The 13,039-nt window shown below is 39.7% G+C and overlaps 1 protein-coding gene across 3 annotated transcripts in view; it reads right to left on the bottom strand.

Annotated features, from left to right (window-relative positions):
* Positions 1-5,060: 5,060 nt before the first annotated feature.
* zfyve9a (zinc finger, FYVE domain containing 9a) overlaps positions 5,061-13,039 on the bottom strand; it is a 29,064-nt gene continuing 21,085 nt past the window's right edge. For all 3 annotated transcript variants that reach the window (XM_042428904.1, XM_042428903.1, XM_042428902.1), the window contains 8 exons: positions 11,038-11,120; positions 10,781-10,885; positions 9,545-9,695; positions 9,280-9,360; positions 8,156-8,318; positions 6,944-7,049; positions 6,363-6,539; positions 5,061-6,088 (listed from right to left, as the gene is read on the bottom strand). In XM_042428904.1, coding sequence (XP_042284838.1) covers positions 5,927-6,088; positions 6,363-6,539; positions 6,944-7,049; positions 8,156-8,318; positions 9,280-9,360; positions 9,545-9,695; positions 10,781-10,885; positions 11,038-11,120 — 1,028 coding nt within the window. In that variant the 3' untranslated portion in view covers positions 5,061-5,926. The remainder of the gene's footprint in view (positions 6,089-6,362; positions 6,540-6,943; positions 7,050-8,155; positions 8,319-9,279; positions 9,361-9,544; positions 9,696-10,780; positions 10,886-11,037; positions 11,121-13,039) is intronic.

Here is a 13,039-nt window from a genome sequence, read left to right on the forward strand (position 1 = left end):
TGGCCATAGTTAAAAAATCTGCCAACCAGCACCTCTAAAGCTCGCTTATTAACTCCTTGTCTTGTCTGTTTAATGTGTATACAAAGTAAGAGTGTAAAAATGATAATTTGTGGGTTTGGAGGGGGTTATATGCTGTAAATATTTCTTGCTGACTAGCGGCCAGAAGCACTGACTTCCTGGATTCTCCGCTGGTTTCCTAGCAACCTCACAGTGACAGTTCATGAGCTTTAGACGTGTTGGTTGGTGTTTCATTTTAAACGTTACACAGAAACAGGCTAGCTCTTTCCTCTTGCTTCCAGTCGTTGTGCTAAGCTAAGCTAATCGCCGCCCGGCTCCAAACATAACACACAAACAGGAGATGTCGATCTTCTCGTCTGACTCTCGACAAGAAAGCGAAGCATATTTCCCAAAATGTCAAAATATTCCTTTAAATGTGCTGAATTCCTCTTTCAAAACTATGCATACTCTCATGACATGGATACTGAATATAGAAAGGAATCCCTGTGTTTTAAAGGGCCAGTTCACCCAAATTACAAATTATTCTTACTTTCCTCTTGCAGTATGTAGCCACACAGATAGTTTTAGTTTTTATTGTTTTGAAATGTCTTTCAAGATTCAATTGGACTGAAAAGAATTCTACAAAAAGTCCAAAGTAAAGTACTCAAGGCCGTCAATTTTCTACATTTTTCTTATTGTCAACAAATCTCATGTGCAGCGCTAAACCGACAATTAATCAATCTACTCAACAAGAATTGTGTTTGTATCTAAAGCCTGAAATATCTTATTCTTCTGTGCTGTAGACCTCCGTTGTTGTCCAAAAACTATTAAAAACACATCAATGAGCCACATCGCTGCACTGGGTGACATTATGAAGAGTTTTGGTCACATTAGTTTGTTTAGAAACGTCTCCAAAGATTAATAACGGTGATCATGTTTTCGGTCCCTGGAGAGTAGTTCTGTGTAATGCAGACGTCACTGAGCTTGTGCAACCTTTTGACTTTGTATTACATTTTACATTATAAATAACTTTAGTACACAGTCAAAAGGTTGTGATATGTTGAACAAGCTAGCAGATCGCTGAAAACAGAACAGTGTTCCTGCACATGCTCAGTGGCGTCTGCCTGCCTTACACAGAACTACTCTCCGGAGACTGAAAACGTGATCACTGTTTAAATCTTTGGAGCCGTTTCTAAACAAACTAACGTGACTAAACTCTTGGTGATGAAGTAACATGTCACCCAGTGCCGCGATGTGACTCACTGACATGTTTTTAATAGTTTTTTGGACAAAAACGGAGGTCTACGGCACAGAGGAGTAAGATATATCAGGCTTTAGATACACACACACAGTACTTGTAAGTTGATCAGTTCATTGTTGGTTTGGCTCTGCACATGAGATTAACTGACAATAAGAAAAATATAGAATATCGCCAGCCTTATTCTTCAAATGAGAAAATTACGGTTAGAGATTTTTATTTTTTTTTTTTTGTAATTTGAGTGAACTGACCCTTTAAGAATCAAGAAGCCATAGAAAACATACTGAGCCAACTACATAAATCCCATTTCCAACAGTTTTACCTCAACACCGTCTGCAACATGCTTTAGTTCAATGTTTCTGTGGTCACAACATTTCCATGTTTCTCCTTTTTTTTTGTTGGCAGTTTTTATTCTGTGCAGCATTTCTTCAAACGCCATGAATCACGTAACCGACAAGTTTATTATATAACATCGGACTAAATAAGAATTAAAAGTTACACATCATCTCATGTTCTGTAATTGATCGTCTACTTGTTTACAAAGATCGATGATGTCACTTTGTTTATATTTCCAAAAAAAAAAAGCTAAAATAATAATATAACAATCAAGGACTTATTTTGTTTTTTTGAATTGTGGACTGAATTTGCCTTTCCTGCTTAAAAATGTACCATTAAAAGATATCTTGTTTTAATTTGTTCACTGTCAAGTATTTTCTAATATTTATGTCGCTGTTTTTTTTTTATTAAAATCAAATTTAGAAATGAAACTTTTAAACTTTTGACCCTGAACAGAAAGCAAAAAAACAACCTAAGTGCTCATTTCACTTTTCTATAAGTTTTTATTTTACATATACTACAGTTTGTTTTGATAAAGACCACTTTTATTGACATTTATAGTGTAAAGAAAGAAAAAAAAAAAGATGTACAGGGGTTTTTTGGCTTTTTTTTTTTTTAAACATTTTTTGACTCATGTTTATTAAAAAAAAGAGATTTGAACAAAAACCAGTCGATGACAGAACTGAACGAGTGGATAAATTTTTTTCTTAAGTTTCATCCACAAACTAGAGGATATAACTGTTAAAATGCAAAGTTGATTCACTCTCGTCACCGTTTCAAGCTTGTTTCTGTTTGCATGCAGTGTTAATAGTCTGAATAGTAACATCTTACAACTGAATACAAAAAAAAAAAAAAAAAAAAGCTACTTTTCAGTCACACTAATTGCACCTTTTTTTGGGATTTAGGACATATTGCACACGTCTGATAATGCCAAAATATAAAGTAACAGAAAAACAAGAAGTCAGAAAAATAAATCCTCATGTCTCCTCTTCATTATGCTAATTTATAAAAACAGAACTAGCCAGCAGCAGCAGCAGCAGCGGCGGCAGCTGATGAACGTCACACAGTGATTGAGCAACACCAACTCTGGTATGATCACAGTAATTAACCCAGAACTGATGACCTTTGACCTCTCATTCAGGCTTTACTGAACATTTTTAAATCAGCTCCACTAACATTATTCTGCTACAGTAGGTCCTAAAATATCTTAAATTGTGTAATAAACGAATACAGAATAGCTACAGGTCTAATTCACACGTCTGCAGATTTTCATGTGATTGTCGGTCTCGGATGGAGATTTCTCACTTGTGATGACGAGATCGTTTTTCCTCCAATAAAATGCTTAAAACAAAACCACAGCACTTCATGTGTAGCCCCTTCTGGTTTTATATTAGCATGATTAAAGATGGAGAAATGTATTTCACTTGCCATAAATGCAGAATGATTACTGTACAGAGCATTTTGACACGACAGGGTGGGTGTTTTTTTTTTTTTTTGTTGGTTTTTTTTTTGGTGATTAGTCTAGCCAGGTCCGATATATAAAGAAAAACAAAAACACGTTTTGCAGATTTTTAACAGAAACAGGAGGAATACATTCTTATATTTTTTTTCCCAGGTCCGTGTTGCTGAAGGAGAGCACAGTCCAGAGCAGATAAAGAGGGGCTGCGGCTCGACCTCCCAACAGCCCGATCTGTCCCGTACATACACTTTAAAACAGTTGAGGCCTTAGAAGATAACGTATCGGTGATCTACAGGGTTCCTACGCAGGTCTGCAAAGTTCTGAAAAGTCTGGATTTTCTAAGGGGGCTTTGGGGAGGATGAGAAACAGCAGAAAAATGTGAGATGAAATACATTCAGCTTCAGGTCAATCACTTTCTGCAGGAACCCTGGATCTTTACAAACACTGAACGTTAAATTTACGCCGTCGGACGTCTTCCGGGACACGGCGGCAAACCCCCGACGCTCGCTTTAACTCTCCTGTAAATGGCTTAGAATCCAGTGCACTGCTTCTGCATTTTAATACAGTTCTTATATATTTATAATATATATATTTACTGTATATATATATATGTATATATATATCTTTACATCTTCAACAGTTATTTTCTTTGTATGATTAAAAAGACACCAAAATAGTGGTTTTTTTTCCAACCACTGCTGGATGAACACCGAGCGCTGATGATGCTGAAGATGAAGAAGTTGATTGGTGGAGATTTAAAAACAAGTTTTCCTTCTTCTCTGCTTCTTTTTCAGCTTTATGTACAGATTGTTTGAGTTTATCAATAAAGCATTGGAACCTTTTTTTTGTTTTTTTTGTTGTTTTTTTTTTGTTTTTGTTTTTTTTAAACCGGCTGACAAAAAGGCTTTTTCGACTTGAGAGTAACGTGTCGTTTTATTTCACAGAGTCAGAGGAGTCTGTGACGGTCACTTCAGTAACACTGTAACTGTCTCGCTTGTTTGTTTGTTTGTTTGTTTGTTTGTGTGTCTGGGATCAGTGGAGGCTACAGATGCAGGGTTATAATGGAGGAGAAGTTGTTCTGCCTACAAAAATATGTACAAGAAGTCAATGCATTTGTCCATAAAGTAAAGCATCTGGTGAGTGATGAGTAAAGCTTAAGAGGTGAAGCCAAGATGTTTGTTTTTGTTTTTTTCCCTTGATGAATCGCTGCTGCAGGCACTGAGCACCGGGGTGCAAAAAAAAAAAAAAAAAAAAAAGAAAAGTCACCACACAGAGGCACCTTCCAACTCATCTGATCATTTGTTTCCCTTTTAAACATCAGAGAAAACTTTTTCCAGCGATGGATATGACTCTTCCTCGTGGTCAGAGAGCATCCGTGCTACACAGAGGCGTCCGCGGATCTCAGTTCAGTGTTTCAGGACGTCCGGCTGCCACAGTGACGTTTGGAGAGATGAAGAAGCCGAGGAGCTACATGACGACACGCCGCGGTCAGACGGCGGGTCCGTCTCAGTACCCGCCTTTCTGTTCTGAGCACTAAAGTCTGTAACATCACTTCATAACTGTTTAAAGAGCTAAATGTTTCCCCACAATTCACCACGGTTCACTGCGTAACACCAGTGCAGCTGTTGGCACTAATCACAGTTTCTGCAGCGTTCACAAAATTAAATTTAAGACTTTCTAATACTTTCTTATACTTTTTAATACTTTCCATAAGCTGGTTTGAGGACTGACAAAACAGAGATGAGGACGTCGTAGTTTGTGACGTGCTGGAGTATTAATCATCCAAACACAACACATTAACGAAGAACATCCGCATACATTAATTATCACTTAATATTAGTCTAAACTTAATGAGACTGACGCCATCAGACATTAAAGATCAGCATCAACATATTAAATATATCCTTTCATCAATTTTAAGAAATATGTTCCGTGTCGAGCTGATTAGTTGATCAACAGAAAATGAATCGCCAACTATTTTGATAATTAAGAGAAAAAAAAAATCAAATTCTCTGATTCCAGCTCCTGAAACATTAATCTTTTGTTGTTTCTTTAGTCGTCTATGATAATAAACTAAATATCTTTGAGGGCTGCTGGTCAGGACAAAAGATGGTGATCGACACTTTTCACCATTTTGACGTTTTATAGAACGAACAACTGATAAAGTAATCAAGAAAAGAATTGACAGATTAATCAAAATAATTTTTAGTTGCAGCCCTGGTTCTGTGTGCAAAACTGTTCTAAGACAGAAACCGTTCAAAATAATACTGTTAGTCTTTTACGTGCAGCAGAAACTTGATTTAATCGCTTTAATAAAACTATTTCTTTTCTCAGCTCTTAAATGTGTTTTTTTTACTGTAACACTGTACGATCCTCATTATTTTTTAATTGAGCCATGAATCTATTCGAGCCGCAGGACGTCCTCGTTAACTAACACACACTTCTGCGCTGTGGGGAAAAAAATACGTCACACTAGTAGGCACTTTGACTACAAGCAAATACCGCAAGTGTGGGTACTGTGACGGACCCGACGTGACCTCTGGTGTTCATTTCCTGCTCGGAGCACCTGACAGGTGAGGGTTCGCTACTCAGGACACGTGACAAGATGATCCTGCTCGACGCCTCCTCGGGGGCCCCAGGCGGCCTCTGGAGCAGAACACACGGTGGTCGGATGCATAGGTTGACTTGAGGAATGCTACCCCGCCTGGCACGGCACAGTTTTCGGGCTCTTTTTGAAGTGCAAACGGTTGGAGGGAGATGACAGAGGACCAGGCTGTAGGATGATGTCAGAAGGTGGGAAAAAAAAGATGTTTGGAGGTGAAGCTCCAGGTGGTGGTAGGGAGGGCGGGGAGGGGGCGGGGGGGTCTCGGGGGGTCCTAGGAAATGATCTCCAGGATGTAGAAAACCAGCTCCATGACCACCGGGCCCTCGCTCAGCTGACACGCCCCTCCGTGGATGACGGGGATCAGAGCGCTGTCCAGGTCGCTCAGGTACTGAGGCAGGAGAGGCTGGCCGTTACTTCCTGCCAGGTAGCCCACCTGAGAAGATCAAAGCAGGTGTTAAGACTGGATCCTTGTTACTGTTAGCGAACAAGACCACATTCAGTGTCTCTAAAACCCTTTTTGCTGTTTCAGTCAGTAGTAATCATTTTATGTCAAACAGCTGCAAAAGCCGAGATATTCAGTTTTAACTAAACAAATAACTAATTGGTTCAGCACAAAAAAAAGAGCTTCAATCCCAGAAAAACGTGTTCCTGCCGGTATCTTTTCTACTGTTGAGTTTCTCGGTCCGTTCAAACCTCCTTCGTCCTACCTGGTCAGAGTCCAGTGTGACCCGCAGCCCGAGTTTGGCCATGCCGTCCTCCTTCAGCAGCTTGAGGTGCGGGCAGAGCGCCATGCAGAAAGCTCTCGCCACGTTCTCCGTCAGCCGGCTGTGGTCGGCCGGGTCGCTCAGGCCGTTGGGTTGATCTTCGCTCTGGAGGAAGAAAACCTGCAGGAACAGAAAGTATCACTTTTAAATAAGATCTCGGCTGATTTAGTTTCTTAATGAAGACGTAGCAGAAGGGAAAAAGAAACTTTTGAACTCAATTCCAAGTTTTGTTTGCTTTTTTTTGAGTTAAAGTAAAAGGAAACAATGTCTTAAAGCTGCACAGACGTGTTTCCACATAAATCGTGTGATATGTTGTCAGTAAACTACACAACTCTTGACTCTAAATTACTTTTTTTTTAAGAAAATCTTGTCACAGTTGATTCACATCTTAATTTAATTTGTTTAATAAAAAGTGAAGTTAAAACTTGAAGCCACACAATGTGATTTAAATGAAGAAGTTACAGTTTTTCCACATCAACATCTCGTAAACTCAGACAGAATGAGTGTGAGATGAACTACTGTACCTCCGTCCAGCGGATGACCTTGCCGTTGGCTTTGAACTCGGAGCCGTGGAAGATCTTGACGCTGGTGATGGACTCCATGGACTTCCCGTCGATCGGACTGATGACACTGAATCACACAAAACAAGAGTGTTGAATTAAACCAAATGTACAAACACAGTAAACAAGTAGCTGTAGAGAAGAAATGAAACAGAAGTCTAGAGCTGCAACGATTAGTCGAATAAGCGATTAGTTGATTGAGAGAAAATAAATCACTGAACTACTACTTACTAAAACTATTTTGTCTTTTTTTTTTTTTTTTTTTTTAAAGAAAAATGTCCAAATTCTCTGATTCTCAAATGTGAATATTTTCTGGTTTCTTTAGTCTTTGATAGTAAACTGAATCTCTTCAGCTTGTGGACAAAAGATATTTGAGGTTGCATATTCTGCTTTGAAAAACAGTGATCGATAATTTTGAAACAACTAATTGAGTAATAAAGAAAATATTTAACAGATGATGAAAATAATCATTAATTGCAGCCCGAGATGAGACCATGATGATCTCCTGACCTTTCTGCTTGTCCCTTTTCATTTTAATCTCTCCAGTATTTTGGTTTCTGACCAAATAACTGCAAAACTAATTGAACATTCCCATCAGCCTCAGCTGTGCTTTGTGTTTAGTGTTAATTGGCAAATATTAACATGCCAACACACTAAACTAAGATAACGAACCTGGTAAACATTCACAGATTAACATCTCGCATGTTAGAATTTTCATTGCGAGCACGTTGCCATGCTAACGTTAGCATTTAGCTCAAAGCATAAAACATAATTATTCTGATGGCTGCATGACAGCAGACCAAAGTTATCTGGTTAAATTAGGGTTAAACCAGTGACTGCAGTATACAGTGCTGCTAATGAAGTGATATTGTATCTGAAGAAAGGCCTCAATTATATTTAATAGTGAAAAGTCACATTTAAATGTGCAGATTTTATCAGACTGCTGTAAAATTGATTGCGTTGGTCTGTATCTCAAAGCCATGTCAAACCGAATCATTCCACCCTGCTACCAGTTTTCTCCAGAGGGCTTCCCCGAGCATACATAATGAGTTTTTATAGCAAAGTAGTAAATGCAGTGGTTGGGAAGCTATCAGTTCAATTGTCCGTGACATATCTGCATCTCCGCCAGCTCCCTCTCCTCCTCTTGTCTGTCTCTTCTCTCCCTTCCCGTCTCACCCCTTGTTGAAGTTGTGGTCGTCCTCCGTCCACTGGATGTGGACGAGCTCCTGGTTCTCCTCCTGGTCGGCTTTACCGCACGTGATGGTGAAGTCCTTCATGTCCCTCAGAGCTTGCCGTAGAGAGTCCATGGTCTCAGCTGTGATCTGGATCATCACACCGTCTAAAAGGAGGGAAAAAGATCATTCATCATGTCAGAGAGTTAATGATAATAATTCTGATAAAAAGATGTATCGTCTCAGTCTTTATGAAACAAAAACGCCAAAAAATTGCTGGTTCCAGATTCACAAACATCAGGACTTTCTCTGTTTTATACAATTGTAAATTTAAAATCTTTTGGAGTTTGTTCTGCTGATCAGACAAAACACGACATTTCAGTAAATCCTTTGGGATCTTTTGACATTTTATAGACTAAACCAGTTAGTTCCCAAACCCGCAGTGCAGATCAGTATCAAGACATGAAACATTTGCTTCCTGGACAAGGAAGCAATGATATGGCCAAAAAAAATAACATATCTTTTTGTAGGCTATTTTTGTTTGTTGAACTTGGCATTACTTCCTGTCACAGCTTCCAACAGTAATAACACTGATTTTTAACCAGCAGGTCATCAGTACACAAAGTAACAAGTCTGACAGTGTGAGGACTCGTCCTCCAGTTGCTGAGAGGTCCATCTGTGTTTTAAATTTAGTAACTGACTGTTGTGAAATAAGATTTTTGTTAATTTTTTTTTCTTTCTGCTCGGCCAATCTCTCTTGTGTGCTCCCTTTTCCCTCTTTTTCTGTCAGTTTCAAGATTGTTTCACATGTTTAAGGCTGATTTGTGTGTTGGGTAAATAAAGAGATCGAGATCGTGCCAGAAACAACACTTACATGACTTAACTACATGATTTAACTCACAAACAAACTACTTGAAGATCCTGTGAAGTTTTTAATCCGGTTGCTTATTTTTTTTATTTAACAATCAAAAGAAAATCGCAGCCTTTATCATGATTTTGTGGCAACATGTTCGTTATTATTTGCAGGTGATGTGACTTCTTCATACAGATAAACTCAACAATTATTGCAACATCTTTTTTTTTTTTTTTTTTTACAGCCAACACGTAGTTCGTCGTCACACTTCTCACCTTCAACAATGCTGGTCTTGGCTAAGAAGCCCGACGAGGCTTTCAAAGCACCGCTGAACACAAAGAAGCAGGCTCCAGTAACTGAAACAGAAACAGGAAGCGTAATTAACTCCATGAGTCAACAAACTGACTGCGTTAACGTTATTTTCAAGCAAACAAACAGGAAAAATAATAACAACATACAGATAGCGAGGAAGAGGATTTCCAGACAAAAACAAAGCCGGAGATAAAAAAAGAAATCTTATATGTTTCTGTGTTCCGGCACCTTTGCGCGGCTGGTGATGGATGCTGATGGCCTGCGTCTGGTAGTTCCCGTCGTCGTTCTGAACGCACACCAGGTGGGAGTCGGCGCGGTCGTTGAAACACGCCCCCATGGCCAGCACGTGTTCGTTGGACTTGTTCATGGCCTTCATCAGCTGCAAGGACACATAATAACATCCGTGTCTAATTAAGCTGCCCATTGGGTGTTTTGCTGAGGAAAATGGGCTTAAAGAGAGGCTGCCTGGTTAAGCCTAATTGCAGTGGGCTTGTGGGTAAAGTCCCAGATTTAAATGGGATGGCGCTGAGATGACAGATTGCAGGAGAAAAGACGTTGACATGGGGTGGATATCAATAGTTGAAAGATCCCGCACATTAATTCCGCCGAATCCCCTGCCTCTGCTCCTCTTTGAAGCCGTCCTTTGCAAATCAGAAATAAAACTGAAAATCTGGAGGGTTTTAACCACTTGCTGCGCTAAAGGCTCGCCTGCAAGCTGTTGTGCAACGGTCCCCGCTTCACATTACTGGGTTCCCATCTGTTACTGCATCAGCAGCCAAACGCTACAACCAGAACCGTCGCTCTCTCTACCACGACTCACTCACTCAGCCAAATGGTGCTTCGTGTTGTGTGTGTGTGTGTGTGTGTGTGTGTGTGTGTGTGTGTGTGTGTGTATCACTTCTTCTGGTTGGACATTGATTCACACCCCGAGGCAGCAGCGTTTTAACAAGTTGGCAGCCCACGCCTCATGTTCAGCTGCAGGGACCCAGGAGATTTTATCACATATCACCTACACAGACTGAACATGTGTGTGTGTGTGTGTGTGTGTGTGTTGATGTTCAGGGAGTTTAAAACAGCCTCCTCCAACTGATGTCACTGTACTGGTGGAGAGTTTTGTTTTGTTAGTGCTGCTAAAAAATGATCCTGGAGGGTAAATGTTTAAACTTCAGCTCTGCTTTCTCTCGACGTCTGGAATTTGTTTTTTATGCTTAAATGTGTGAATTGGAAGGTTTTGTAGTTTTAATTTGCTTTCACACCTAACAAGTTTAGTGCGATACGACTCTGGTACAAGTTTTGTTTGTGGTGTGAAACCAAAGCTGACCAATTACAGGACTTTATGATAGTAAATAAGTGATTTTACATGAATTCTGCTACTTTTTAAATCACTTTTCTGGAGGTGAGCTTTTAAGGAAGCCCAGATCAAATGAACCGAACTACAGGTGTGTAGAGATGCAGGACGCTCACCTCATTGTAGCGATTACTGGGGATCTTGATGCTCGTCTTCCTCACCTCCATGTCCACAACCAGACCTTTCACCACCGGCAGCGTGTACTGGTAGTTACGGAAGTCCTACGACACGGACGGAAAGACGGAAAAAGTGAGGAGACGAGGAAAATTTAACTCATTCTTACAAAAGGACTAATATGAAATGAAGTATATGAATATAAGTATATGAAATATATGACAGTAGAGCACAGGAAGAGAAAAACAAAAGCTCTTACTGCGAGCAGATTCATGATTGTGTGACCGGTCTCTCCAAAGAGCGGCTTTCTGAAGCGAACGCTGAACAACGGGCACGGATAAACTGCAAAACACAATATTTAGTTATTGATAAACGCACAACAGAAATGTTTTGACACCAACACTGCTTTATTATTCCATGTGATTATATTTTTAATGTCACAGATACAAATTATTCATCCACCAACTGTCTTATTTAGTAGTCATGGAAACGTATCAAGTACCGCAGCAGATTAATGTCAGTTTGGAAACTATTGATTAATTCGATGCAGCAGTCTGTTTGTTTTTTTTTTTGTTTTGTGGGTGAGAGGTTTCCAGTTTTTTTTTTTTTTTCCATCCTAACTGCTCAACTTGTGTTCCCCGTGTTTTCCCTCTTCGTTCGTAGATGCAAATGAGCTGAACGAGGGACCCCACACTGACATCAAATACGATGAACTGTGCCGGCAGTTGTGAGGAACGCTTCTAATCCACAAGTGAAAAATAAGACTGCTTTTTTCTCCAGCAACCAAAGCTTCTTAGATGACTATTTTTAGCCTTATCTCAACAAACAGCTGGAAATAAGATCTCGCCACAAACTCTCATTAGCAATAAAACCCAATCACAGCCTGAATCTGCAGTTCAGTGAGCATCTTTAGGCTGAAGAGCTTCCCGCCCTCGTGCTGGTCGCTCTTTAAAAAAAAAAAAAGGTAAGAGGTGAGAGTGTACGAACCTGCGCTGTTCGTGTGGTGGATTAATTTCATGGTGATGCTAACATTTTGTGTTTAAGAGCTTCGACTGTATGTGGCTTTGTTAATGTATTCTATCCCTGCTCGCTGGAAGCAAGGCAAGAGGCTTAACGGAGCCAGGCGGCACTTTGTGCTGGCAGGTCTAGCTGTGAGAGGACGGGGGGATTTGGTGGAGAGGAGCCCCTCCGATAAAAACCCCTCACAAGACTTCCTGGTTCATGTGGGAAGCTGTGAGAAAATGTTTAAGAACAAGCCGGTGTGATGTCTACAGACTTCTTCTGACAGCTGACATAATAAGCTCTCTGGATCAATCTGGATTTTCATATTCTACCGTAAGAATCAAACCAAATGAGAGAGAGAGAGAGGAAAAAAAAAAGAACACAAGTCTTTTGCTCTTCTTCATCACCTAATGTAACTTGGTGAAATTTTGGTTCTCACGTTTGACATCAAGATGTGACCTTTCTTCATTGAAATAAAGTAAATTTGACACAATGTCCTAATCAGGCTCAAAATCTGAGGCTCCATCTGTCTGTACAGGTGAAGGTACTCTCACATTACACTCCCATTTACTTCAATTGAAACCAGCAATTCAAGCATGTGTTTCCTGTTTTGGTTCGTTTTCAGCTTTGCTCAACTTTGACTGTGTGGTCGTGCTCGGTCAGCCGCTGTATTAGGAAATGAAAGAGTCAAGCACGTTTAGTCATCATGTTTAGTACATTACACAACCAGAAAACAAACTGCAGCATCGACCTCACAGACTGTTTACAGTTTCAGATCGTTCTGATCAACTTTATTCATAACCTACATCAGAGACGCAACATCGCATCCTTTTTCAGTCCTGTATGTGTGGAACATCTATCTATAAGACTAATGTGACCATAACAAAATAGTAACTACTTAAACACGGGACTTCGCAAAGGTTGAACCTCAATACTTTCTTGATTGAAATCTGTCCTACCATGAGTATTGATAACTGGCGAGAACAGAAAGCTTGGATCAAAGGTTCAGATATGTGGTCCTGTTTCTGATCTACAATCATAATTTTGTAAATTTTAGACTATTTTTGGCATTTAAAATGTGAGACTTTTGACTTCTTTTGTTAAATAAACATGGAATTTTGTAGAAAAACATATTTATATTCCTCAAAATAATACAGTGCCAGTCAAAAGTTTGGACACACCTTCCCATTCCCTTGAATGAGAAAGTGTGTCTAAACTTTTGACTGGTACTGTATATGTTAAAACATATAACATAGTTA

The sequence above is a fragment of the Thunnus maccoyii genome, chromosome 12 (assembly GCF_910596095.1).
Source record: "Thunnus maccoyii chromosome 12, fThuMac1.1, whole genome shotgun sequence".
NCBI classification, from domain to species: Eukaryota; Metazoa; Chordata; class Actinopteri; order Scombriformes; family Scombridae; genus Thunnus; species Thunnus maccoyii.